This window comes from Bipolaris sorokiniana, assembly GCF_000338995.1.
Source record: "Bipolaris sorokiniana ND90Pr unplaced genomic scaffold COCSAscaffold_20, whole genome shotgun sequence".
NCBI classification, from domain to species: Eukaryota; Fungi; Ascomycota; class Dothideomycetes; order Pleosporales; family Pleosporaceae; genus Bipolaris; species Bipolaris sorokiniana.
This window is the reverse complement of record NW_006911914.1, coordinates 154,184-181,105: the sequence shown is the minus strand read 5'-3', so window position 1 is coordinate 181,105 and position 26,922 is coordinate 154,184. Positions and strand designations below refer to the sequence as shown.

The 26,922-nt window shown below is 49.5% G+C and overlaps 12 protein-coding genes across 12 annotated transcripts; 6 read left to right on the top strand and 6 right to left on the bottom strand.

Annotated features, from left to right (window-relative positions):
- Positions 1-204: 204 nt before the first annotated feature.
- Positions 205-2,692, top strand: COCSADRAFT_350835 (uncharacterized protein). The gene has a single exon (XM_007707686.1). The coding sequence runs from the start codon at positions 241-243 to the stop codon at positions 2,590-2,592; it is 2,352 nt and encodes a 783-aa protein (XP_007705876.1). The 5' UTR covers positions 205-240; the 3' UTR covers positions 2,593-2,692.
- Positions 2,693-3,808: 1,116 nt separating this feature from the next.
- On the bottom strand, positions 3,809-4,795 carry COCSADRAFT_350827 (uncharacterized protein). The gene has a single exon (XM_007707685.1). It carries the CDS (start codon positions 4,487-4,489, stop codon positions 4,073-4,075), a length of 417 nt encoding a protein of 138 aa, XP_007705875.1. The 5' UTR covers positions 4,490-4,795; the 3' UTR covers positions 3,809-4,072.
- A 1,039-nt stretch (positions 4,796-5,834) lies between these two features.
- Positions 5,835-7,024, bottom strand: COCSADRAFT_42857 (uncharacterized protein; the record flags this gene model as incomplete). The annotated part of the gene is made up of 2 exons (XM_007707632.1): positions 5,835-6,166; positions 6,220-7,024. Coding segments are annotated over 2 exons (1,137 nt in total), but the record flags the coding sequence as incomplete, so codon positions are not given.
- A 630-nt stretch (positions 7,025-7,654) lies between these two features.
- Positions 7,655-8,923, top strand: COCSADRAFT_104018 (uncharacterized protein; the record flags this gene model as incomplete). Its single annotated transcript, XM_007707684.1, has 2 exons — positions 7,655-8,380; positions 8,438-8,923. The coding sequence occupies 2 exons, from the start codon at positions 7,655-7,657 to the stop codon at positions 8,921-8,923; spliced, it is 1,212 nt and encodes a 403-aa protein (XP_007705874.1).
- A 602-nt stretch (positions 8,924-9,525) lies between these two features.
- On the top strand, positions 9,526-11,209 carry COCSADRAFT_350817 (uncharacterized protein; the record flags this gene model as incomplete). The annotated part of the gene is made up of 2 exons (XM_007707683.1): positions 9,526-9,551; positions 9,622-11,209. Coding segments are annotated over exons 1-2 (1,590 nt in total). The 5' UTR covers positions 9,526-9,549.
- A 591-nt stretch (positions 11,210-11,800) lies between these two features.
- COCSADRAFT_350813 (uncharacterized protein) lies at positions 11,801-13,432 on the top strand (the record flags this gene model as incomplete). The annotated part of the gene is made up of 3 exons (XM_007707682.1): positions 11,801-12,026; positions 12,084-13,093; positions 13,415-13,432. The coding sequence occupies 3 exons, from the start codon at positions 11,801-11,803 to the stop codon at positions 13,430-13,432; spliced, it is 1,254 nt and encodes a 417-aa protein (XP_007705872.1).
- Positions 13,433-15,372: 1,940 nt separating this feature from the next.
- On the top strand, positions 15,373-17,130 carry COCSADRAFT_41897 (uncharacterized protein). The gene has a single exon (XM_007707616.1). It carries the CDS (start codon positions 15,520-15,522, stop codon positions 17,002-17,004), a length of 1,485 nt encoding a protein of 494 aa, XP_007705806.1. The 5' UTR covers positions 15,373-15,519; the 3' UTR covers positions 17,005-17,130.
- Positions 17,131-17,209: 79 nt separating this feature from the next.
- COCSADRAFT_31526 (uncharacterized protein) lies at positions 17,210-18,748 on the bottom strand (the record flags this gene model as incomplete). Its single annotated transcript, XM_007707605.1, has 1 exon — positions 17,210-18,748. The coding sequence occupies one exon, from the start codon at positions 18,746-18,748 to the stop codon at positions 17,210-17,212; it is 1,539 nt and encodes a 512-aa protein (XP_007705795.1).
- A 694-nt stretch (positions 18,749-19,442) lies between these two features.
- Positions 19,443-19,898, bottom strand: COCSADRAFT_350802 (uncharacterized protein; the record flags this gene model as incomplete). Its single annotated transcript, XM_007707681.1, has 1 exon — positions 19,443-19,898. One exon carries the CDS (start codon positions 19,896-19,898, stop codon positions 19,443-19,445), a length of 456 nt encoding a protein of 151 aa, XP_007705871.1.
- Positions 19,899-22,157: 2,259 nt separating this feature from the next.
- On the bottom strand, positions 22,158-23,194 carry COCSADRAFT_103961 (uncharacterized protein; the record flags this gene model as incomplete). Its single annotated transcript, XM_007707680.1, has 4 exons — positions 22,158-22,285; positions 22,353-22,594; positions 22,663-22,749; positions 22,821-23,194. The coding sequence occupies 4 exons, from the start codon at positions 23,192-23,194 to the stop codon at positions 22,158-22,160; spliced, it is 831 nt and encodes a 276-aa protein (XP_007705870.1).
- Positions 23,195-23,425: 231 nt separating this feature from the next.
- Positions 23,426-24,511, top strand: COCSADRAFT_350796 (uncharacterized protein; the record flags this gene model as incomplete). Its single annotated transcript, XM_007707679.1, has 2 exons — positions 23,426-23,829; positions 23,885-24,511. The coding sequence occupies 2 exons, from the start codon at positions 23,426-23,428 to the stop codon at positions 24,456-24,458; spliced, it is 978 nt and encodes a 325-aa protein (XP_007705869.1). The 3' UTR covers positions 24,459-24,511.
- Positions 24,512-24,551: 40 nt separating this feature from the next.
- On the bottom strand, positions 24,552-26,913 carry COCSADRAFT_165613 (uncharacterized protein; the record flags this gene model as incomplete). The annotated part of the gene is made up of 4 exons (XM_007707678.1): positions 24,552-24,691; positions 24,747-24,984; positions 26,223-26,557; positions 26,607-26,913. 4 exons carry the CDS (start codon positions 26,911-26,913, stop codon positions 24,552-24,554), a joined length of 1,020 nt encoding a protein of 339 aa, XP_007705868.1.
- Positions 26,914-26,922: the final 9 nt, after the last annotated feature.

Sequence of the window (26,922 nt, the reverse complement as noted above, 5' to 3'; positions counted from 1 at the left end):
TAGTGTAGTGTGGTAGCAAGTGGCCAGACGCTGAGTAAATAGTTATTGGGATTTTTTGGCGTTGATAAACACCTCCCTGACTCAATCTACTGCCAGTTATTGCTATTCGACTAGTTAGTCAGATGGTTTGGCGCTTGGCACTGCCCCACCTTTGGTACGATGTGCGTTAGGTTCAGCCGTGCCGCAGACAATACAACGCTTCATGTCTCCACTCATCTAACGCGCTTAGCTTCTTTCATCATGGCCACTCCAATACCAGCTCTCGAGAAATACCAGTACACATCGCTTCGACCTGGGAGCTCGACTTTCCGACTCCTGAAGCTGTTGAAATACCAAAGTCCTGAGATCGAATGTGAGCTTTTCCCGCAGTCGCTATCGAAAAATGAAAACGTTTCATATGAAGCCCTCTCCTACGTATGGGGCAGCACTGAGCTTGTAGAATGCATAATTCTCAATCGAAAGCGGCATTGGATAACAGACAACCTGTACTCTGCGTTACAATACTTGCGATTACACGACAGAGACCGTTATCTATGGATTGATGCGATATGTATCAACCAAGCCGACAAGGAAGAACAGGGCTGGCAGGTTCAGCAGATGGGAAAAATCTTCGGATTGGCTGAGGAAGTTCTCTTCTGGCTGGGAAAGGCAACCGTAGAGATCACGGGTCTTATGGACGCACTCAATCAGCACCCAAGAACAGGCGCAGGTTGCCAACTTGGACAGTTAACGCTTGACGACAATCGTTGGGATAATTACCGTACCGGGTTACGGCAATTGCTAGGCCGACAGTGGTTCACACGGGTCTGGATTCTACAAGAAGTAGCAAACGCTCGAAAAGCTACAGTCCGTTGTGGCACTCGGTCTATTCCGGCGGAAATATTTGCCTGCGCACCGTCCGTAATAGGAGAAGAACCTGAGCCGCACTGTCAACCTATATTGGAGATCATGCCAGGGCCTTCCCGTTCAGGATCTTGGTGGGGCCAGAAACGAGACTTATGCACCCTCCTTCGCAGATTCCCAGCCAGCAGAGCAACAGACGAACGCGACAAGATATACGCCCTACTCGGCATGTCCTCTGATCCTTCAGATACCCAAAGCATTGATATAGACTACAAGAAGCCGACTCACCAAGTTATTCATCAGGCTGTCACACATCTGCTTCATAGTACATCTCTATCTGTTCACGAGATTCTTAATCTCATGTACTACTTCGAAACTCTAGAAACAACCTGTTTCGTGCTACCATTCGGACAAGAGGAAGCAACAGAAATTATTTTCCCTCATCTTCGATCAGGAAATGTGCTGAATGTGCCGCTCATGCCTGAAGAACCAATTTTCATGTCCCAGGGCATACCTGTTGTTGATGATCCAGCGCTGCTCATGTTTGAAAAGAGACTAGACAGAAATTTCAAAGAGGATGATGAGACATGCCACAGTCAGGTTGTTAGGCTTGTACTAGGCGGCCAGACGAATGAATTTCAAGAACAAGAGAAATATGATAAGGGGTTGCGGGTGATTTCATGGGGAAGTCCTGAGCACCGAGTAAAGATAGTGGTTATTCATGACAGGAAAAAAGCTATACTACGGGCTGCACTACAAGGGTGTGCCCACATTGTGAAGCACTTGCTGCACTTAAAAGTAGGAAACGAAGGAGAGAAGTTGGAGAAAGAAGTGCTCCGAGAGGCCATAGATGAAGGCCACGCACTGGCCGTTCAAACGATACTGCATCAAATTACCCATGTGCACGCGCAGGAGGGAAAGTACGGCAACGCACTCCAAGTGGCTTCAGCTGGAGGCCACAAGGCGATTGTGAAGCTGCTGCTCGACGCGGGCGCCGACGCTAACGCACAGGGTGGATACTACAGCAACGCGCTCCAGGCGGCTTTATACCAAGGCCACGAGGCGATTATAGAACTGCTAATCAACGCAGGCGCTAATGCTAACGCGCAGGGTGGAGAGTTCGGCAACGCACTTCAAGCGGCTTCAGCTTATAGCAAAGAGGCGGTAGTAAAGCTGCTGCTTGACGCGGGCGCTAACGCCAACGCGCAGGGTGGAAAGTACGGCAACGCACTCCAGGCGGCTTCAGCTGCTGGCAAAGAGGCGGTAGTAAAGCTGCTACTCGACGCGGGCGCTGATGTCAACGCGCAGGGTGGAGAGTACGGCAACGCACTCCAGGCGGCTTTAGCCGCTGGCAAAGAGGCGATAGTGAAGCTGCTGCTTAACGCGGGCGCCGAGGTCAACGCGCAGGGTGGATACTACGGCAACGCACTCCAGATGGCTTCATATTTGGGAAACGAGGTAATTGTGAAGCTACTGCTCAACGCGGGCGCCGAGGTTAACGCGCAAGGTGGATACTACGGCAACGCACTCCAAGCGGCTTCAGCTTATAGTAAAGAGGCGGTGGTGAAGCTGCTACTCAACGCGGGCGCCGAAGTCAACGCGCTCAGTGGAAAGTACGGCAACGCACTCCAAGCGGCTTCGCGGATGCACAGAGAGGCTGTGGTGAAAATGCTAAGAGCAAAAGGTGCGAAGTCATTCCGACGGAGAGATATTTGCGCCGGAGACGATGGTTTATATATATCTGGCTGAAGAGAAAGAGTGCTGGATGTAACTGTAGACAGTGTAGAGTGTTGCCAAGCATGGCCACCATCACAGCTCCGCTAGTACTTATCCCTTACGAAGATGAACGATCCAAAGCTCCCAGTGACCCTTAGAGCTCAAACTGGGGCACGTCTCTACGGCTCTAGAGATTGCAGTGCTCATGTGAGGAGCCGCTGGGTCCTTTGACCGTACCACAGCTGTATCACCAAAACATGCAGAGCCTTTCCGCCTTCGTGTGCGCTTGCAACCACGGCGTTGCGCCAGTGACGCTCAACCCAGTTGCCGAAGCACAAGCTTCAATTCGAGGGCCGCCCGCATTCTGCCTTCTCCTATCTCATCGTATCCCCTTCAACGAGCCGAGACTAGATCTCGGCTGCTGCTTGGTCTAGGAACCGGCGCTAGTGGGCTCGGGAAGGGATTAGGATGTAGTAGGCTTAATTAGGTCTTTCGTTTGGTTAGTAGAGAGAACAATAGTAGGTTCTAGAGGGCGCTATAATAGTACGTATCTATGTTATAAGTAGGTGTTGCTATGCTCTAGAACGCGTTAGCTAGGCTGATAAGGGTCTTAGCACTACTCTTAATCTTAAGTTGGGTTAGCGATGTTCCGCGCGCTTATAGAAGCTAGCGGCGCGACTATTTAGTATACTACATAGTTAACGTGCGGGATCAGTAAGTGGGCCGGATCAGTTAGTGGGCCACCCCACCAAACTTGACCCGACGTTCTGCGCAATTGAGCCACAGCAATAAGAGATAATATAGTTATATTCTACTATAAGGTAGATTATTACTATCTATATTAAGTCCGCGTATGGCCTTGAGTGTGACACTTCGTGCACGTTGGTGGCGCGCGCCGACGCCGCTCACCACCCTAGCTCTGGCTAGCCTCCATGACCACCCTTTCTGCCTCTGCAGCAAGCTGCTGAGCCTGCTACACTTAGAGTACCCTACTAGAAGTAATATGTTAACGCTGCTGATCTTGCTTTTATCGCTGACGCTAATTTTCTTTACGTAGCTTTCTATTCTCCTCTACGAGTATTGCCGCTGATTGCATTACAAGCTGAGCGCTCTTAGCAAGCTGGCGTATCGCAATACTTATTAGACTCTCTAGCTGCCGCTATAGTCATTCTTAGAGATAGCGCACCTGCTACTGAAGCTCTGCTACTGTATGTAGTGTCTCTGTCTGCGTTAATGCCTGCCCTACGGCGTTATTATCTATAGTTGTCTGTGGTGGGGATAGTGTTCTAGCTATAGTAAGCGACAATAGAACGCAATCTAGATAAGGAGGGACAAGGCCTGTTGCCTGAAAGCCTGCCTAGATATTCTGCTGCGTGAAGACTGTCGGCCGGATCCGTGTATAGACTGTGAGGAAGTCAATCTTATTAACGTGGTAGACCCCATAGCGCGCGAGCTCCTCAATCTCGCGTCCGTACACACGCTTAAGAGGAGAGTAGCAGCTCACGTCTAGAGGCTAGAGAAGATGGGAAGTATAAGGTAGCATGCAGAGAGTAATGATCTTATTCTCAGCGCAGTACTGGTCGAACTCTGGCGTAGCGTGGCTACTATAGCTGTCTAGAATAAGAAGCCGATAGACTCCAGCTGTACGAGCTGCTGTATGCTGATTAAAGTGCTTCACCCACTCTACGCCAAGCTGATCAGTCGTCCAACCGTTGTCTGAGACACTAATAGCCCAGTCTGGTGGGAGCCCATTATACCAGCTGTTCTTGTGGACCTTACCAGACAAGATAACTAACGGTGGTAGACACCAGCTAGACGTATTAATGCACTTAATCGCTGCAACCCACTCGCGATTACCTGGCTGTACAACAGCTACTCGGCCGACTCTATCAGAGCTTATAACTACCTTAGACGTGCTAGCGACGCCCATTGCGAACCTAGTCTCGTCAAAGTTGTAGATGTCTTAATCTAGGATACTGTACGTCTAGCGCGTCTCTTCTACTAGCTTAGACCAAGCTGCGATTGCGACAGGATCCTTAGAGAGAGCGCGCTGGCTACTATACTTCCTAGTCCACTTTGTCTGGAGCTCTGGCTGGTTCTGGATAAAGCGCGACACCTACTTCTTGCCAATAGGTGCTGGAGGTGGATTTTGGCCACGCGCGGCGAGTAGAGCGTCTGCCATCCGTCGCACGTCAATGATATAGGGCGGAAAACCGCGTCAGTTAAGGTCTAGGATCCACTGCACGAGAGACTGCTCTTTAATGGGCGATAGCTTACGGTTGACAGAGGCTGTCTCTGATCGTGGCTAGACACCATAGATACGCGTGTGTAGTGTAGATTATAGTATATCAAAGGCTTTTGCGAGAGCACGAATAGATTGTTTTAGATTATTACGATAAGATGCGATAGCAAGGCTTATTCTGCCTTCACGAGAAGTCTGTATAGAACGTTGTTGTCGCGGCATTGTGGTGGTTGTGTAGAGCGTTGGGTGAAGTTTGGTGGGGTGCCCAGCTTACTGATCTGCCCAGCTTACTGATCCCGCACGTTATTAAATTATGGCTAGGCTTCTTCTATATAGTAAGAATATAGGTCTTTACTTAGTAGTCCTACTTAATAAAGTATAGATAACTACTATAGCGTAGTTACCTTATTAAGCGTAGTATTCTTCTTAGGACATAAGCTTTCTATAGCACTTTATAGGTTAATAAGCTTTTAGATAGATATATTATACTTTAAGTAGACGCTAAGGTAGGCTAAGGTAAGGGTATAAAGGATATAAGTAGTAAGATATAGTATTATAAAGTTAATAGGGAGGTTACGCTAAGGATATCACGTATAGAAGAATACAAAGAGTCTAAGTATGTATTCCGAGAGTATCTAAGGGGTGCGACCGTTGTTAGCGTTGTTGTGGTAGAAAGTGCTACTGGTGTTCCGCCACGGCGGTTGTTCCGTTACGATTGGATGCACGTTATCTAATTGCGTGTTGCCACTTGGTCTTTTGAGCTCGACCTTGTATCTTGTCACAATAGATAGCACGTCAACGACTATAGATTTATTGTTCAACCTTAAGAGAGGTGCATTCAGTGCCGCTCAATATGCGACACATTTCATAGTTCAAAGATGGAAGCATGAGGGCAAAGATATGATTGAGTACTTAACGGTAAAGGATCTTTTCATGTTTTTGATTAACGTTTCCTTTTGATTTGAAAGATAGCGCGAGGGTTGATGACAACACGAATGCCATCTATCTGCCTACTTTCTTCCATCTCATGCCCTGGCTTGACACGTACATCATATTGTGTAAGCAAATGACACAACACGACCTTCTCTAAAGCTGAAAAGAAGATACGACCCGGACAAGCTCGACCGCCTATCGAGAAATTGATTTCCGAGTCGCTAGTCGAAACGAGCTGGTGCCTGAACTCCTCTCCGCGCTCCTGGCGCATGCGGTAGAATCGATAGCCATCAAACTTGTTCGGCTCAGGGTAGAAGTCAGGAGACATGTTGACACGATCGGCGCTAACAGCACAAAGCGTGCCACATGGGATGCGCGGCCCAACGGAAAGCTGCATGCCTCTCGGATCAATGACCTTTCTCATAATCGCCACTGCATGGTGCATCAACATCAGCGTAACAATGATCGAGAATTGGAACACGTACTCAATGATGGAGGGCTCAATCGATGTGTCTCCTTCATAAAGCTATCCATCTTCTTCATATTGAAGAGTGCTGCCTTGCTTAGCCCATTGGTCGTCTTCATCACCTCCTGATACTCCTCTCGCAATGGGTCCTGATATTCTGAGTACTTGGCGATATTGTACATCAAATGGCTGAGCCCAGACGAAATGTTCATGACCGACTCTAGGATGATAGTGATCTCGTCGCGCGCCAGCTTTTTGGCATTCGGGTTTGGATACTCAGGAATCATCCAGTCGAGAAGCTCGCCCCCATCGTCACTAATGGTAGCAGTGCGCCGAGACTTGGATTCTCTACCTGTTGCAATATAGCGATTCAAATGATCTTGAATGATTGGCATCATCATATCTTCCATATGGTCACGAGTCTTGACCAGATTTTTGATGCGGGGGATGCGTGATTCGAAGAAGAACCTTATGATTGCGGGCACAGGCCTTAAGCTTCCGACGCAGCTACTCAGGCTCTGTACATAGTCTGTCATGGCAGCAAACCACTTAGGTTCACGACTGAGCTCTCGCCCTAGGAAAGGGCGCGAGCTCAAGATAGAGGCAAGGCGAAACGTGGTGGGCCAGACCTGATCCACAGTCACCCACTCGTCGCATTGCCCAAACACTGTGTCAAAGGCGTAGGCAATATCAGCCTCAAAAGATTTAATGACGACATCGAGATTATTTGACATGGCGCGAATGCCTGCTTTGAGTTCTTTGTTCTCCTCACCCTGATATGTGTACTTGCCCAACAGAATGTCGGCTGTATGCGCTGCAAAGCTAGCTGATGTTGATGAATACAGCTCCTTCATGGCTTTTGGTGGAAAGAATACGTGTGGCATGATTGGTAGGGCTATCTGATAGACGCCGTCAGGGTACTGCATGGGGAAATTAGCGGATCATTTCGATATTAGTGCCAGGCTATGACCCACTGTTGTATCTCCCTCTCGGACTGCATACTCAAAACTAGTATCGTCTGGCTTTCCTGTGATTGGGACGCCTGGTGCAAGTGTCAAAGCCGGTCTTTGGAAATATCTCCACACCATTACTAGAGTTGAACCACTAGCGAAGACTATCCCCATAATCCCTAGTGGGGACCAAAGGAATGAATAGGCAGCGATCATCATTGTAGCTATAATCATGACAAGCAACAGAGTATTAGTGAGTTTTCTTATTTATATCTTCTAAGAAGGAGAAACGGAAACTCCTGAGAATATTCCAATTTGAATGTCGGTGGCCGAGGCGCCCGGCATGAACACTATGAGAATCATGGCTTGGCTGGCCGGGAATCGATAATTCTATAACACTACGATTTGGAAGCATAAAGGGAGACTAACAGTTCAACATACGATAAAGCGAAGAGATTCAAACAAATCCTTAACATTGCCATGATTGATACGGAACGGATTCAAATGCTTACTTTACTAGGCCAACTCCGCACCCTCACTACCAGAATTGAAGCATACTTGTCGCAAACCTCAAAGACTCCAGCATCAACAGAAGACCGCGAATTTGATACTTTGAGGAATGAGTACCTCGAAACTATCAACAACACTGCACTCCATCTGACCCATCCGCTAGAATACTGGTCTAGTATTCGTGGTGCATGCGCTGACACGGCCGTCTTTCGCTGTGCAAACGAATTCGAACTCTTCCAACGCATACCACTTACTGGAACAGCCACCAGTACTTCGCTTGCTGCAGCAGTGGGCGTAGATACCGGGGTACTCACGCGGGTTCTGCGCCTGCTTTCTGCTCGAGGTTGTTTCCAAGAAGTATCTGAGTGCACTTTCGCGCATACACCCTTCTCGGCATTTGTACAAGAGCATCCTCACTTCGCATCATTTTTGCGCGCTACCTTTGAGGTGTTCGGTGGCTCGGCCGCTACACTTCCTGATTCTCTTTTGGCACCCGTGGGGGAGAATGGAGCCAGGCCTAGCGCGTTTGAGGTGCGGTTTGGGGAAGGGTGTTATGAATTTTGGGCTAAGCAGCCAGAGAAGTTGGCGCGGTTCCAACGTGGGCTGCATGAACCGTTACTCTTGCATGAGATCAACGAATCGTATAATTGGGATGATGTGAAGGGCACTATTGTGGATATTGGAGGTGGAGAGGGCCAGGTTGCGAGGTGTCTGGCCGAAGTAAGTAAAGACAACAACGTACGTAGAAACAAGTAGATGGCTAATGATTCTGCACAGCACTTCGAACATCTCAAATTCTTGGTTCAGGACACATTTGTCAAGGAAGATGTTATCGCAGGTATTGCCCGGGGCGGGCTAGCGGATCGTTTGCGCTTTGAGGTTCATGACTACTTCACGCCTCAGAAATCGCTAGACCAAGGTGCCTTCTTCCTCAAGCACTGCTTGCACAACAATGACGATGAGAATTGTGTGCGTATCCTCAAAGCAATCGCACCGGCAATGGAGAGCAGCGGGCCGGAAACACGACTCATAATTGCCGAAAATGTGCTTCCGGAGTGGAATGATACCAGCCTTTCGAGACAGCAGAGAGTAGAGCTTTTCCAAGACGATATCAGCATGCTGCAGTTGTTCAATGCGAAGAAAAGATCTGCAGCAGAATACCAGGAATTGCTCCATCAAGCAGATCCTCGTCTTAGAATTTTCGGGATTCATAGACCGCCAAGGGGCCAATTGTGCTGTATAGACGTACGGCTATCTGCGTAATACTCAGCCTCAACAAGTATTCGATGAAGACATTGCTCGTTGTATGGAGGGTGAAACACACTTTATGAGACACATTTTCAAACAAATATAATGGTGAATTCTATCCAAAATAGAGATTACCATCAATTAGGATGATTGTGCATAACTGGTGCTAAAGTTTACTTTATGTGTTTCGTGGGTAGACTTTGCTTCAAGGCCAATCATTTGGAAATCCTTCACAAAAACCTTCTTTGGAGCCAATGCATCTATACGAGATAGGATTATATCGATGGGAAAGCCATGGAGATCGATGGTCAGAGTTACGCAATGTAGTTCATTCTAGTCACCAGCATTTTGCGGATATTTTTTGTCCCAAATTCACGGCAAAACTAAATTTAAAATTGCAATATCTTTCATCCAAGTTAGTTTTGAACCAAAAAGACAAACCAAACCTGAATGGTCACTGGATTTGCACAATTTTCATGCTCAAAACACCACTACTGAGTAAACTACATCTAGCCGCTCGGATCCGGTTTCCCAGAGTCTCGGAAACCGAGGGTACTTAAAACAACACCAACAACTGCTCCTGTCTTTTGCCGTGCACTGCGAAATTCAAGAAAAGGAAAAAAAGACGGAGTTTCGATACGATGTACGTAGCAAGTTGCCTTTCTTCTCTCATTCCCATATCATGAGGGCTTTGAACTTACACTACTACGCAGGCGTTTCCAACTCTCAGACAAAGAGACCTCCCGATGGCTCAACATAGACATCCGTCCACTGCCCCCCAGCCGCCGCCAATGGACTGCATGGACCTATAGTGCCTTCTGGCTCGCTTGGCATGTCTCTCTCACTAATTTTACCATGGGCTCCTCGCTAGTAGCCCTGGGCCTCTCCGTCTGGCAAGTCATGCTCGCCATCGTCATCGGTCGCGCCATAATCGCTGCCATTGCCGTCGCCGTCGGTACCATCGGTGCCGACTGGGGAATTGGCTTTCCTGTATACTCGCGCGCCCTCTGGGGAATGCGCGGGTCCTACGTCCCCATGTTCCAACGCATCGTGTGCGGGATTGTAGGAATAGCATTGCAATCCTATCTCGGGGGCATTTGTATCACGGCCATGCTGAGTGCGATGTTTCCTTCTTTCCACCGGATGCGGAATACGCTGCCGGCTGGGGCTAATGTTCAGACGCAGCAGTTGATTGGCTGGGTGCTGTTTAATTTGATCACGGTGCCTTTTTTGTGTGGGAAGCTGGAGAAGAAAAGGATTGTTCGCGTTTTCGTTGCGCTGAATGCGTATTCGTTCTGCGTGCTTTTTGGTATTATGATTTGGGCGGTGGTGCGAGCTAAGGGGGCAGGACAATTGTTGACAGAGGGCTCGCTGCCAGATAGTGATATCGGATGGGGCATCTGTAAGGCGGTTACGACAGTGGTTGGCTCCATTGCGGTGGGTTTGATGAGCCAGCCTGATTACACGCGGTTTGCACGTACGCCGGGCGCCCAGGTGACGGGCCAGTGGACGTCTATCATGGTGTTTGGCACGCTGATGCCACTCTTTGGGTGCATCACTGCATCAGCAACCCAGTCCATCTACGGAAAAGCCATCTGGAATCCTACAGAGATAGCCCTGCTCTGGCTGCAGAGAGATTACTCTGCAAAAACCCGCGCCGCCAGCTTCTTTGTGTCATTGGGTCTCATGCTGTGCCAGCTCGTCGTCAATACTTTTGAGAACGGATTCAGTACTGGCATGGATCTCGCTGCTCTTGCACCCAAGTATATCAACATCCGACGCGGAGCTCTCCTTGCGCTCACAATCGCCTGTGGTACTTGTCCGTGGCAGCTCTTGACGAATGCAGCCGTCTTTCTCAACGTCGTCGCATCGTATACCATCATCATCGGTCCCATTCTTGGTATTCAGATCATCGATTACTTCGTCTTGAGGAGTCGCCGCATTCAGCTCTCTGCTCTTTATGAGATTAATCCTGATTCGGCGTACTATTACACGTACGGTTTCAATCCGCGCACGATTCTCGCATGGATAGTGGCTTGGATACCACAATTACCAGGGTTTATCAACGCAGTCAACCCAAATATCCACGTGCCGTTTGGAGCTGCAAAGCTTTATGATCTCTCCTTTCTTTTCGGCGGAACGGTAGGGGCTTTGATATATCTTGGAATCAACCTTGTGTTCCCTCCGTCCAATCTGGGGCATGTGGATGAGGCTGACGTATTCAAAGTGTCTTCTGAAGAGGAAGCTGGGCAGCGTAGTATCAAAGCGATCGTCAAGCGGGAGGTAAATGAGGTAGCCTAGGCATCTCCGACATATTCTCACGCGGAAACCTTATCTCACCCACGGTAGTGGACATTTGTAATAAATATTATAGAGTTTGATATTATTTTTCGAACCTTATTAAAACTATCTGAACAGTCCGAAGCCCTAAGTAATGCTATTTGTTAATGAATATTGCCCTGGTGATGTCAGAAACCGCAGATCTCTTGCTCAGTTTGAGGAAATATCGAGTATCCTTCTATCAATATTACTGTACTCCAATGTTCGAGCTATGCGTCTGATTCCATTACATCGCTAGTCATGGAAGAAATCCAAATAAGCAAGACCAGTACCCCCTCTGAGAGTTAGCGCAACACGAATGCTTCGTGCAATGGTCGATCGACCTATCCGATGCTGCGTCGGCTACCGACCAAGGTGAAGTACTGCACTGATCTCCCTGGTTGAAGCGTGTATGGGGACCGCAAATCGACAAATAGTTGTAATTATGCCGTATTAATAACGTTAACCATTGCGGGATTTTTCACAGACGGCTGTAAGGTTCTATTCGGTATCTTTCGTATTCAAGTTTCCAGCTGCACAAACACAAACGGCTCCCACATTTCCACATACATGATGGCAACCATATTGACATCTCTCAACACCCAACTTGAGGACGTGCTTCGCTCACTCAAGTCCGAGGCTGTGAGTCAGGAATTGCAAACAGGGCTGCATAATCATGCCAAGAGCGCATTGCCGGACCCAGAGTTGAAGAAGTTGGCGAATAGGTCCATCGACTTGCTACATGAGGTTGAGAAATTGCTTGAGCCAGGATACTTGGTACTTGCAGATCATTTCTTGGGTAGGTGGCAATCCACCAATTGCTTATCATGTACAATATATTGACCCACTGCTCCAGGCTATGTACATGCAAAATGTCTTGTATCAGTGGTCGAATTGAAAATAGCCGACCATCTTGAAAAGTCGGGACCGATGAAGATTGAATCTCTTGCGAAGGCGTGCTCAGCGCGTGCCGACCGCCTCGCTCAGGTGCTTCGTGTCCTTATCAGCAACGGCATATTTGCATATGACAAGACGAGCAAAACATACACGAACAACGCCACGTCGAGACTTTTGCTTTCGGACCATTGGACACAATGGCATCACTGGGCCACATTGTATGGAACACAATTTTATGACATAGCGCGCGGAATTCCGTCGTCGCTGCGCCAAGACGCGGTTCGGTCGGCTGCTCAGATCAACTACAACACTGATGTCGGCATGTTTGAATACTTCCGCAGCCAGGGATGGGTTCCACAGCTGCACGCGACACTAGGAGCAGGTGCGGCAGCCCAAGCACCGGGCATTCTAGCCGACTATCCATGGAGCGAGATTGAGAATGAGACGATTATTGACATTGGAGGTGGGGGTGGCGGCTTCATTGCCATGCTCTTGCGTGCGCACAAGTCTCTCAAGGGAGGCATTTTCGATCTCCCACACGTCATCGAGTATGTAAAGCCGCTATTCCATTCGGCTGAGGGCCAATTTGCAGATGTAGCTGCGCAGGTGCCTGCTGAGAACCTCATTGGTGGCGATTTTTTTGAGAGCATCCCACCTTCCAAGGTATATACGATGAAGTGGACGCTACATGATTGGCGCGATGAAGATGCAAAACGCATTCTACGCAACATCGAAAAGGCCATTGTGCCAGGTGAGAATAGCAAACTGATCATCTTGGAGGAGATGCTGGACACGACAAGGAGTGCAAGGTTGTCCCGCTACGGTGACATGAACATGATGATGACAGCAGATGGTGTGGAGCGGACCAGGGACGAGTGGATTGCGTTGGCGGATAGTGCTGGGTGGACCATTACCAAGATCTACCCACTGAGGAACGCGTGGCATTGTGCATTTGACCTTGTTCCCAAAGCTTGGTCGAGCAAATCATAGAGGGGATTATGTGTGGATAAGAAAGCATATAGAATCACTCGGGAGATGTTGCAAAGCGTGCATATGCAGTAAGCAGGAAACGCTTTCGATGCATGTGAGTGTCAGTGAAGTTTGGCACTGTGACAATGCTCACGTCAATCAAATCGGTTTCCGGAACGGAGGGTTTCAACATTTTGAGTAACCACGAATTTGTGTGCTTGGCTGATCGCCTCGCCATGGTGAAATTGAAGAGAGTATCAAGGTTTAAGAGGACCTAGTTCTAAGTATTCAAATCAGCTCTTTTGTTCAAATGACTAATAGCAATATTGGACGGGGTAAACAGTTCGGTCGGTCGCCGAAGCCGTGACGAGACCAGGAACGGTCGTGGAAGCAGGTGTCAGATAGCGACCAAGGGTCTTATCCCACAGGTCCATTTGATCCATCATATACTGCATGCTGTGCAAGAAAAGTAGAAGACATGGACCGATTGCACCTCTTTTATGAACCCACCCCACGCTAGCCACACCCAAGCGTGATCATCTCAGCTTCTTGCGTGTCCTTTTTTTAATACCCTTTCGTTGCGTCCTTTGCTCACAATGTTTGACTCAACGTCAGCAGAACGAACCTTCATTCTCTCCTCGATTGCAAAGGCCTTGGGTGTGCCGACGGAAAGCATCGACACATCAAAATGCTTCATTGGACTCGGAGGACATTCACTGTCAGCGGTCGAAGTGCAACATGCATGCAAGCCCGTGGTTTCCAAACCTCCAACCGTTTTCACGTTACTCACGTCACCTTCTATCGAAGCGCTGCTGCCAGATGATGGCTCGTGCCCAGGCGAGGCGCCTGCCAAGCCTGAGCTTATCTCCAGTGCAACAGTGGACGTGACCGAATATTCACAACCATCAACAACACGGTCGTCACTATCATCTCTGTCACAGTCGCCATCTGGTTCGCTATCTGATTGTTCTAATGTTGGAGATGATGAGAATGCAGAGGATGCTTTACCATCAGGGCAATCAGGGATCAAGCCACCACCAGTCTTGAATGAAGAGTCGGCCCCGGCAACTAGTCTGCAAGCAGCTTTCATTCAGAGCGGGCAAAGTACAATACACTATTTCGAAACATGGAGCCTCGAAGACCTCCCCGTCATAACGTACGCCTGGAAGAGGGTGCTAGCTATGGAGCCAATGTTCTCTACTGGGTTTGAAGAGGTGGGGCAGGGGAGATATGTCATGTGCAAACGCAAGTTTGAGTGCCCATGGACCGAGGTAGTAACTTTTGATCGCAAATCGTACGAAGAAGAACTGGCGCGAAGAGAGGGACAGTTACAACCAACGTTTGTATTCAAGACTGTCGTGTATAAAGTAGTCAGGAGTAAGAGCAGCCGCGGCGGACGTCCCGAGAGTGAAGCTACCATTATACTATCCATTCATCATGCTCTATTGGACGGGTTCGCCATGGAACGACTCGCGGTCAAGGTGCGGAAAGTAGCAGCGGGAGAAGTGGGAGTTGGGGCGGGAAAATCGTTCTTGACGGCGGCCAAAGCGCTTGAAGCACTTGGCAAGGAACAGAGCAAAGCGGCGACTCGGTATTGGCAAAACCGTGTACGAGAGCATCCAGGGGCAGCTACAGAGACTGGTTTGCAGAGACCGAGGGGACAAGTAGAAGCAGTAGCAGCAGCGACAGCAACGAAATGGGCGATCATCCAAGGACAGAAGCGCAACGAAATCAACGTCAATTTCGACCACCTGGGCGAGCGGCTGCGAGAAAAATCCAAGGAGCTAGGCGTCACTATGGCGGCCTTCTTCCATGCAGCATGGGCGGTTGTGCAAGCCACATATGCAGATGCGAGTAAGGTCAAGTTTGGAACGATTATGAGCGGGCGGAACCTGCCTATCGACGGCATCGACACCGTCATTGGCCCTATTCTCAACTCATTGCCGTTCTACGCAAACGTTGACGAGGATATGATGACGGATGAGTTTGTACAGAACGTCTTCGACAGGTTGGTGGAGCTCTCATGCTATCAGTGGAGTGCACCCGAGCACGGCTTGGATCGCGACTTTGAGGCGGCCCTGTCAGTCACACGGGGCATAGACAGGGCGGGTGCTGGTGAGGCAATGCAGCCACTCCGACCGGCGGAGTACGACTTCGAGAGCAGCATTCCACTTAGCCTAGCGCTCGATGAGACAATGATGAGTCTGCGTGTGGTCTACCATGCAGATCGATACGCGGTCACGGCCGTTGAGGACATGGCCATGTGCTTTGCCATGGCATTGGAGCGGCTTGCGCACTCGACGCTCATGCACGAGTGCAAGTTGGCGCTGGTAACAGTGCCCATGCAGATGCGGCTGCGAGTCTTGGGAAACTGCATGTCTGGGGCGACGACACGGGCTGCGCATATGCACGAGGATCTGGTATCCATGCTGGACGCGGCTGCGTGCACGCACGCAGAGGCGGTGGCAGTCGAGGTCGGCAACCGACGCATCACGTACGCTGAGCTGCATCGGCTCGCGGCTCGCACGGCCACAGCCCTGGGCGAGGCTGGGGTCAAGGCTGGCGAGGTTGTGTGTGTGCATGCGGATGGGAGTCTGGAATGGATCGTGGGCTTGCTTGGTGCATTGCAAGCCGACGCCGTCTTTTGCAGCTTGGATGCCACTCTCCCCCACGAGCTTCGCCGCGACATGTTCCGGACGGCCGGCGGCCGTGTCTTTCTCGTTGGTCATGAGCGGCAGAGACAGTTGATGCCAGACGGATGTGCCCACTTGGTGTGCCAGCAATCGCTCCCTGCTTCCGCCACAGCCGCTCCCCACCATGCAGCCGACGGGGACGGAGGGGGCAACGGAGAACGTAAGCTCAAGCTCAAGCGCACTCCCCGGCCGCTAGCTCCCGCGTACCTTTGCTTCACCTCTGGTTCCACCGGCCGTCCCAAGGGCGTCATCTGCACCCATCAGGCCCTGGTCGCCTTCCAGGCTGACGTCGAGGTACGCCTTCACGCGAACCCGGGCATCCGAATCGCCCAGTTCATGTCGCCCGCCTTCGACGGAAGCATCCATGAGATCTTCTCCGCCCTCTGCTACGGGGCAACGCTCGTCCTGCGCGACCCGGCCACGTCGGCTGACCCCTTCGACGTCCTGCGCCTAGTCAGTAGCGCCATCATGACGCCCTCGGTCGCCTGTTGCCTATCGCCCGCGGATTTTGCAAACCTCGAGACCGTGTACCTGGTCGGAGAGCAAGTTTCTCACCCCGTCGTGGACAAGTGGGCCGCTCGCGGCCGCAAACTATACAACATGTACGGCCCCACCGAGGGCACGGGTGGCGCAACCATAACTCGACTCCAACCGACCCAACCCGTCACCATTGGCCACCCTAATCCAACGTCGCGCCTCTACATCCTGGGACGCAATGGCTGCTTACTCCCACAGGGCGCCGTTGGCGAAATCTACATCGCTGGAGTCCAGATTGCCCTGGGCTATGCCAACCTGCCTGATCACACGGCTACCCGCTTCGTGCCGGACACGATATGTCCCGGCCTTGGCGAAACCATGTATCGGACTGGCGACTACGGCTATTGGGATCACAACGGCCATGTCGTCTGCCTTGGTCGTAGAGACCGCCAGCTCAAGCTGCGCGGCTTCAGGCTCGATCTGGACGATCTTGAGGCCCGCATTCTCAAGGCACTGCCGCATGTCAAAGCTGTCGCGCTTACAAGGTCTCAAAAAGGAGATAGCCTCGTTGCTATGATTCAGCCGGCCACCGTGTCCCAGGATGCAGTCAAGACTGCCATGTTGCAAATCCTGCCCAAGCCAGCCGTTCCCTCTGCTATTGCTTGCGTAGACGTCTTCCCTCTAACCCGTGCTGGCAAAGTCGATGCACAAGCAATTGCAGCCAGTTTCGCAGCCCATTAAAATCGTGGGCCCCTCCATCTCTAGAATGCATCTGTGATTTTTACCTAGTTGGAAGGCAGTGGGTCAAAGTACAAGTAGTTGCCATTAGTCAAGCAATCTTCATTTGATAGTCATGCTCGCCACTTATGCATGATCCGTGTTTTCCATTGTTTTTACATGTTACGCATACAACTTCTTGTATTGATCCCACACTTTAAAATGGCCCCTACTGTGTTGCTGTCGCTCGAAACGAATCCACTTTTGACCTGACTCTCTTTTCAAGTTCAACCGCCATGCGCGCGCACGCAGCACGATACGGCGACGACAATGTCTCAACTGCCTGGCACAATCTCCCCATGGCCTGCTGCATTTCCCTAAGGCGGCCCATCATCAGTGTCCTCAGCAAAACCTGGCGATCCACGCCTCGGACTGCATAGCTTCCACAGCGCAGCCGCACCTCATCCTTTGCCAAATTGCTGATCAAGGGCAATCTATCCTGCTCATACGCTGACGTGCTGCCGCCACCGTTGTTATTGCTGCAACCCCCATCCGTCCACAGCGTGCCCATACCCAACGACACACTCAGTTCGTCCATAGCTTGGCACAGTACTAGCGTCGACGACATGCGTCGGCTGCACAGCCCGCATGACAGCACTATGAAGCAGTGATCCAGGAGCACCCGCGAGCGCTGCACTGCGCTAGCTAAAAAGCCTTCCTCACCATGTCCACTATTTCCCGCTGCTACTAGCGTGTTGCTATTCGCTACCTCGCCGAGATGTTGTAGTAGCATAGGTGCGCATTGGCACGATGCGGGTACCATGTTGGGGGCTACTGGGGCAGTGGCAGTCATGGTCATAGTAGTACTAATACTGCTAAGATTGGTAGTAGCGGCAGTGGCAGTTGTATCGTTAGCTTCAGATATTCCCAGTGCAAAAGGCGAGTCTAGGGGGAGATTCGCCATGCCGTCTGCGAGGGGACTGACGAGGCTGCCAAAATCCATGGATTGGTGGCTGTCCAGCTGGGTACCCAGGTCAGTGCTGGAAAGGAAGAAGGTGGAGAATTGTGTCCCATCTACATGGCTGAAAAAGTCCACGGTCTGGTTTGATGACAGGTCAGGCGAGAAGTGCGTGTCGTGGCAGTGGTTATGGGTCAGGTCTAGCGTGGTGTCTTCAGCGCTAGGATTAAAGTCCTTGCTAATGCTACTGCTTATACAGGTTGTTGTACCGGTTGTGCTCGTTATACTGCTGCTGCTGCTTCCACTACTAATGCAATTACTACTGTTGCTGTAGTCATTGTTGCCGATATCGTCATCTTGGGCGAGCCCTATCTCGAATCCATCCTGGTCCCTCTCCAAACACATACTGTTCTGCCAATCTTGTTCATCATCTTTCTTCGACTCACTCTGGTCCTGCAGTGTATCTGGTTGCGTGCCATCCTGGCTTGGCAGAGTCAAAGTAGGCTCACATCCACGATGCGTTGGCGAGGTTCCATCTGGTGTCGGGAGCGTTCTCTGCGGGTTTGATGGCGATTGTGATTGGGTTGATGAAGAATTTTGGGTCGGTGTGGAGGGGTTTGTGGCGGTCCTCTTGGGTCGGGGTCGTCCCGCACGGCGGGACACACTATAGACACAAGTAATGTTGTATTTGGCACAACGCCGGCAACTTGGGCGTTCCTGACCGCAGCGTATCTTGGATGCTTGACATGTATCACAAGACTGACGTACTTTGGCGACTTTAGGAGCCTGACTGCTTCGTTGATTGGACATGGCGCAATTGTTGGGGCGTGATGGCGTGCGCTTGCGAATGGGCTTTCCAAATGTATGTGTGCATGAATAGCAAATTCTTTATTGCGCCAGAACCGCTATGTATAACTAGATGCATTCGGACTCGGTATTACTTCTCCGCATTGCCTCCTGGTAAACCGCATGTACACTATGGCTAGAAACATGCCAGGGCACCTCACCCCAGATAGGCAGCTATGTTGCCCAATGTAAGAAGAAGAATGCAAGGATACTGCCATATGCAGTACATGGCAGAAGTTTTGTGTGGGGGCAATTAGCAAGGGGATGATACAGGCTCGGGTAGAGAGCAAGATGGATAAAAGTGTTTGGTAAGATTGATTGGAGCGGATCTCACTGAGAGTCGGCCCATTTATCATTTGCGCTCAGCTACAACGGAAAAGCACCGCCACATCGGCGATGCCTTGAGCAACACTGAGAACTGCACCTACTCATAAGGGTTGTACTGTTGAGAGTACAAGCTATACTGTATACAGTGTAGCTTCCGTTGACAAGTTTGAGAACAGACTGGTATTTCTCTTTGATGAATCAAGTACACGTAGTAAAGTCACCTGAACAAGAGCCCAATTATGATTTCAGCGTCTACACAACACCAAACTTTTGCCATGTACCACAGTAAAGCATGAAACCTGCAATAACGTCCGACTCTTACCGTGTCCGTTTAACCTGATAGGGACAATTTGTGAATCTGGTCTTTGCAGTCGTGAAGTTCCTGCAATTTCGAGCGGACAATGTCCTGGTAGCCCACTGTATGGACGGAACTGGCTGCGGAAAGGGTTGTTTCAAGACGTGTCATGACGCGGACAAAGTGGGATAGTTGCAGAGTCATGAGCTCCCTGCTCAGCATCTCAGCATCGGCCCGATCCAGGTGAATGTCTCCGAGCAAAACGTCGTTATCAATGCTCCCGCCTAGCCATGTCCTGCGGACCCATTCAGTCACTGTTGCGCTGATGACCGTGACACTGGCCAATGAGAATCGCCGTTGCCGACAGATAGGGCAGCTTAGCACAGCAAAACAACGCACTTCAGCATCTTCCATAACCTCCAGCGACGTCGACAGCCCCACTTGGACTCCCTCGAGCTGCTCGATACGCATGAGCACACGAATCACCGCCATTGTACAATTGCAATTGCTACCTAAACCCGAGGCCATAGTTTGGTCTGCCCTGCGTTGTCCAGTTTCATGTAGCTCCGAGGCTCTGTAGTTGTCTGTTTGTCCTAGCTAACGTTGGTCAGCGTATACCTATTCAAAGGCCAAGAAACGCGGGAAACCAACTATGCTGCATACTTACAGCAACGGGAAGAAAACTTACGTGGGGCTTGCAAAGTGGCGTATGCGTCCTGCAGCTGTACAGTCAGCACTCCTGTCTCTTTTATGGGATTTTGACTTCTGTCGGCTTCCGACCAACTCGATAATATTCTAGTACGTGACGCAGGTCCGCCCAGCTACATGGCCATGTAACTGCCGTGTCATGCAGAACAGTCCAATCGAACCACCAATTGACCGCCGCTCCGACATAATCCGTCATGAAGCGAATAACATGTCTAGATATTCGATGCAGGACATGGGTTTACATGTGCAGTGTGAACTTGACCCACTGTCAATATAGTACTAGTTACGCGAGGTGGGGGCCCATTTACCAGTCTATGCTCGGACAATGTGGAGTCTCCTATGATATACCCCAGTCATCTCTTTTGTTCATCCACCACTACAATTTTACCAAAGCTTCTAATCAGCAAGGACAGCAGGTTATCCGATCAACTATGGTTAAATTGACCCCTCTTAAGCTTGTTGGAAGGTGGTAATGGACTCAGCACTACGAGTAACTGGTAGTGGTTTTGTGTCACACGCTGATATCAAAAGTATTCAACATGTGGCGGTGCTAAAATTGTGCAATTCCTGATCGATCGTGATCAGGTTGGCAGACTGATCATGGCTTGTAATTTAGTAATATATAGCTTCTTTGAGCTACAATAGAGAATATTTGCTGACTCTGAAGCTCGGCCGAGCAAAAATCGGATAGCTCTCATATATCAAACACTTTCGATATTAGCATATACACAGACGCTAAGTCATTACTGAGAAATACTATGCTATTCCTAACAATCTCAACGGGAGCTACACTCTATATAGTTAGCGCGTACTCTACCTCGTTACCCTGTCTCTCGGAACTGAAATAGCCGGACACCCGGTGGACACAAAAACGGGCACTCCAGACAGGCCACTACCTAGCCAAAACATAATTAAAATTAATGATACGCTAGAAATGTATCAATTTTACGGCGCTATAACATAATTATAATGTTAAAATAAACTCTATCTTTACGCGTATGATCTTAGTGATATATAAGAGTGGTAAGAGTAAGTAAAAATAGAAAAGGCCTAAGTGATTAGTACTAGTACCTGTTATAAAGTATTGCCTATTCAGAGTGTCCATTCTTTTGTACACCAAGTGCTGAGCAATACTAAACTACCACCAAAAGTAGCCACTTTGGACGCGAGATATTAGTATAATAACTTAGTTTACATATAACTATAACTATGTACATAAAAGATTTTTAGAATCATGCGCTTTATTAAGTCAACAGGTGTCTAGATTTGAAAAGTCAGACCTTACGTGCAAGGGTGCAGCTGCGTATCAAGTTGTTTACACGGTAGGATGCTAAGAAACCAGCCCTTTCGCCTGCCTGAGGTGTCTGGCCATTTCGGTTCCGCGAGAGCCCGCGGACAAAATACCTCGGGCTCAACACAGGTCACCGACTTACCAAAATGCGCTTGACCGTTGGCAACTTTCCAGTAGCTTTACTGTGGTGGTAGGCCAAATTCATGTACGTGGTAGCTAGTAAAGGGGTGATACAGGCCGGGGTCGAGAGTGAGAGTTGTACTGTACAGAGTACGATCTATACTCGACAGAGCCATGATTACTAAGGATAGCATAGTATTTTTCTGTATTAAGTGATCTGAAGAAGAGCTTGGTCATCATTTTAGCGTCTCCATAGCACAACACTTTTGCGCTGTACTGCAGTATAACACTAGCGCAGCATTAACGTAATAGTAATTTCTCAGCTATATTGTCTTTACTGCATCTTAAAGTGATACCTCCTAAACTAAGAGTTTTTAGGAAAGCGGTGCGTAAATGATGCTAATAACGCCGAAGGATGGGCTATTTGAAAGTGCCGGGAATTCTTTCTACCGGTTCCACGGCCGGTGTCATCCCCTTGTTAGTGGCCCCCGCACGCAAATCTTCTTCTCAATAAAGTAGCACAGTAAATTGTTTTTAGGTAATGCGTAGTAGTATATATATTAGGCCTATAGCGCTAAGAAGCTGAACATAACTCCGCACAAAGTAGTGTCACTGCTAAATTACTAAAGTACTCAGGTCCACCACAGTGATGATGCCAAGTCCTCATTCTCATAGAAGACGATGCATCGCACCTCGATACTTTCCCTCAGTACAGCATTTTTGGGCGTATCGGGGTGTTCAAAGGCGCAGTGTGCACATGCTGCAACAAAACTTAGTTACAAGCACTAAAGAAGAACTCATCAAGGCATCCTTTGGAGCCAACTTACCTTTGGCACTCACGTTGGGCTTGTTGTCCCAAATTTTGATAAAGGTTACTTCACTATTCTTCTGCCCCTCAAGGTAGTACCAGCGCTGATCGGATCGATGTGAGATGTTGCACGACTGACCTCGGAGCTCAAATCGATTTCGGTACAAGTTAGTGGGATGATAGTTTGCAGGCTTCAAGGATGTAAAGTCCATCGTTGCCAGCGGCCAGTCCCGAACGGGGCCGTTGAGCGGTCTCCAGACACTAGGTTTCGTCTATGTCTTAGCGACTTCGTGCTTAACTTTCCCCGCATTGGCTGGGGGTAAACTTACTTGATAATCTGCACACGCCCTTTTAGTAGGCGGTCCGATTCGTAACCTAGATGCTGGTGCACTCGACGTGCCGCCCCCACTGGGCCCCTGTGTCACCAATCAGCATGTGATTCATCTGAGAAGAAAAGGATATCATGCTTTGACAGAAAGGTACTTACTGGTCCACATGCACGTAGGCGGCCGGTTGTTCCCTACCGTCGGGATTCTTGCCTGCTAGCGACGGATCGCGGCGCCGCATCGTGTGGTCGAAGACGACTACACGCGAGGCGCCAGTATGTTTCTTGATCAAATTTTCCAGGTGCTCGTAGTAGCGCTCCTTGGCCCCCTCCTCGTTGTTGCGGAGCTGCTCCACAAACGCCTCACCTTCGGGGTCGTCTGCGTGGGCGAAACCATGAGTGTCAAGAGAGAACTGGTTTTTTGTAGGGCGTGCGTCCTGAACCTGGACCTTCTCAGCGTTGTAAGAAAAGTTACATGATTCAAAGCCCTCGTCGGGCTGAGATCGATAGAACGGCTCCTCAGCCATTGGAGCCATGAATAGCATGGTTGCCGTCACAGACATAGTGGGTTAGATTTTCAAACTCAAGAACTAAGTTAGGAAGTTGTGCGGATGTGAGGGGTGGCTTCGAAAGACGCTTTTGAACACATGTCAGGACAAAGGACATGTCGAGCTCCGATGTTCTCGCTATCCGAGGTGGCCGTCTGCAACGACACAAAAGAGCAGGGAGGGAGGAGGTAGCACCATCACACAATCTCAAACACCAAAATGACAGACAGTCTCGATGTACTCATCATTGGAGGTGGACTTGCGGGTCTGAGTACCGCATTGAGCCTCGTGCGGTCTCTCCATACGGCTGTGGTCTTCGACTCTCGCAGCTATCGCAATCACCATGTCAACTGGTTGCATACACTTCCAGGGTGGGATGGTCGTGATCCAGAAGAATACCGTGCTGCCGCACGCCAAAACATCCTCTCCAAATACAACACAGTTCAATTCGCCACCGGAGTTGTGATCGAAAATGTCGTTCGCGATCCCGAGGCTGAATTTTCTTTCATAGCTACCGATTCGAAAGGTCGTACTTGGCGAGGTCGCAAACTAGTCCTGGCTGCAGGCATCGAAGATGTTCCACTTGATATCCCCGGATACAATGCATGCTGGTCAAGGGGAATGTGAGTTGCCTCGCTGTATTCTACTCGATTCGCTAGCTAAAAATATTTCAACAAGCTTTCACTGCCTTGTGCATCGGGGCTACGAAGAGCGTGGCTGTGCCTCTGCAGGTGTGCTAGCTGCAGGCGGTGATGACAACCTCAAGGCTGCTCGTCACCTGGCCCTTCAGTGCCGCCGCTACACTTCGGGGCCTGTAACCGTTTACACTCACGGGAACGAGGCCTTGGCTGCCGAGTGCCGAGAGGCTCTTGAGCCCTTGGGGTTCATCATCGATGCGCGCCGCATTACTCGCTTCGTCAAAGAACCTGTCCAAGCTCAGCTTACGGCCGTATTCGAAGACGGCAGCAATAAAACGGAGGGTTTCATGATTCATAGACCCTTGCCACGTAACAATGGTACCTTTGCAAAGGATCTGGGTGTAGAGACAAATGATTCTGGGTTCTACAAAACTAATCCTCCCTTTTTTGAAACAAATACGCCCGGAGTCTTTGCAGCGGGAGACTGTGGTGATCCGTTCAAAATTGGAACGTTTGCTGTTGCGATGGGAGCATTTGTTGCGGGCGGTCTACAGATGCAGCTCGATGCCGGTGCGGGGCAGTCAGCTGGTCCTGCGTATCAGATAGTCAAGTAACATTAGAGAGAATGATATGTAGTATGTTTTCAATTGACTGGCAGAACTTTTCTACCTATATCATGCATCTGTTTACCTCAAATGTGCTTGCTATTAGCGGATTACTCGTGACACCACACTGCTGTACCCATCCGACGCGAACATACCCGCCCAAAGCAGCTGACCGCCCCATGCCCTTAGACAAAAGCTGAACCACGAAAATGTCCAAAAATATCCAAGCGCCAGAGTCCAGCCTGCAGCGCAAAGTGTTAGTATAACTCCCAGTCGAAGAGTAGCAGAATTACATACCTGACTTCTTGACCCCCAATCGCTTCCCTAATGAGACGACACAATCTTCCACTATTATTGCCGCCGCTTGAGGAACAAACATTTCCATATCACCCAGACAATCACGCGTTGCGTTCCATGATCCAGCTGCATGAATGGCTCCCGAAACAAGGAATGCGAGGATCAAGCGGGTGTATTTGGCCGCCCATTTGTCAACGCCCAACGTGGAGACGACCATGTTGGGAAACAATATGAGGGCCTAACATGAGTTAACAAAGTCGAGGTATGGCTAGGAGATGGACTTCGCGTATTCTTACCCTCCTCATCATCTGCTGCCAACATATGGCCCACAAATTATTGACTGTATACATTTTTGTGAATGATCCAAACAACGGAGGACACTGGAATGGTGTGCACACGCCGATCACGACAAGCACAGACGTAAGAGATCTATACATGAAACTCATACTGTACTGGGTGTAGCAAGCTGCGATCCATACCACGGCTACTTGCACATGAAGCGGCGCTGTGCGGATGTGTTGACGCTCTAAGATGCATGTATATGGCGTAACTTCAAGAAAATACAGCAAGATCTGACTCATGACCCAGCAGTACGTTCCCCACATTACATTATCGATCAAGAAGGTCCTGTATTTGTTAGCTAAATCTTTTGTCTTTTGATTGCCTTGCGTATGCGGAAAGGAATTACTTTCGATTGGCAACATGACCCGGCAACTTCGGCGATCTCCGAGACCCCCAGTTCCACCCACAGCCGCGCCAGGTTGTCCAGAGATCGTAATTCCAAGCAAGTCTCTGCAGAATGGAACGGTTACACACAGGAACGGCTTGTTCCCATGTCCGGAACAGGTCCTTCTCGGAGTTGCCGATGACGTTGAATTCAAGCCACATCAGAATGGATGTAATGAGCATTGTCATATTCTGCCGGTCGGAATCGACTCCTCCCGTGACATGCAGGTACGCCCAGACGTATATTAGGAGGATGGGTGTGATGAGGATGCTGCGTAGCCAATGGGGCCGGATCAGGATAGAGGCGATCAGAACCAAGTAGAAGGAAGGAAGGAAGATTGCTGGCATAGGTACACGTTCGCTCAAAGATGGAAGTGGATACCTTAGAAAATCCATTCTGCTCGCTTTTCGTTGTTCTTTTTTTTCTTCCATGACAATATTTCATCGCAGAAAGAGTATGACTTGATTTTTTTTTAATCTCTGTTTGCTATATAGCGTATCAGATCAATTATCTCAGAAAAGAATGGCAGGCCACTCCCCAACCAGCCGGAATCGGGTGTCAAAAAAATTGACTTTGCAGTCAAAGTACACAGTAAAAGGATTCAGGTGATCGTCAGCGAGACCTCAGAAAGATTATAATTGACGCATCTTATATTTCTCAAAATAGTCGCCATTGTACACCTAAAAAACACGCCCCACATGAACGGCGACCGACAAGCTATGTAGCAACTAGCATACACGTTCAAGTACCTTCAGTTTCCCAGCATTTTTTGTATGCTTGAATCCACATATTGTACCAAAATCGACGTCTTCAACTCGGAATACAGCTGTAAAAGGAAGTTGTTGATTGAGCTCTTCCGCCCTTTCCTGAACCTCGGCTAACATCTTCGACCCCAGTCCGCAGCCCTGGAAATCGGGATGCAGGTAGTAAAATAGCAGAGAAATGGAGTCTTTACCAATTGAAGTCTCAATGCAACTTCGAGAAGCTTCGAACTGGGTGTGGACTTCAGCAGTCTGTGTATCTGGCCATACCGTCAAGTCGGACAAGGCCGAACGCAACTTCAGAAAAGAGACGTCGACATCTACTAGAAGCATTAGATCATTCTACCTTGATCTAATTGGATGGAGAAATACATGATGGTGCTGCTGATGAGGGTCGAGATGCCAGAGAGCCGAGGGACAATATGCTACACCCGATGATCCGACCTGAAACCTTCTTAAACGAGTTAACAGGACGGAACTCCAGAATGAGGACCAATGACTGGCTGTCGAGTAGCAAACGTGGCAGACGCCACTCAAGGTAGGCTGTTATCTCGTCTTTGCTGAAAGTTAGGCCCGATGTGTCGAGTGAACCGCTGCAGAAAGGTTCGGCGACCAAGGTGACTAATTGTGGTAGATCTGCTCGCGTAGCTACGCGCAGATGAAACATGTCGATTTCCATTTTTTGTTC

Bases quoted from the DNA above. Each gene is read 5' to 3' on its own strand.
- COCSADRAFT_350835 (XM_007707686.1), top strand. From the start codon at position 241: ATGGCCACTCCAATACCAGCTCTCGAGAAATACCAGTACACATCGCTT.
- COCSADRAFT_350827 (XM_007707685.1), bottom strand. From the start codon at position 4,489: ATGGGCGTCGCTAGCACGTCTAAGGTAGTTATAAGCTCTGATAGAGTC.
- COCSADRAFT_41897 (XM_007707616.1), top strand. From the start codon at position 15,520: ATGCTGGACGCGGCTGCGTGCACGCACGCAGAGGCGGTGGCAGTCGAG.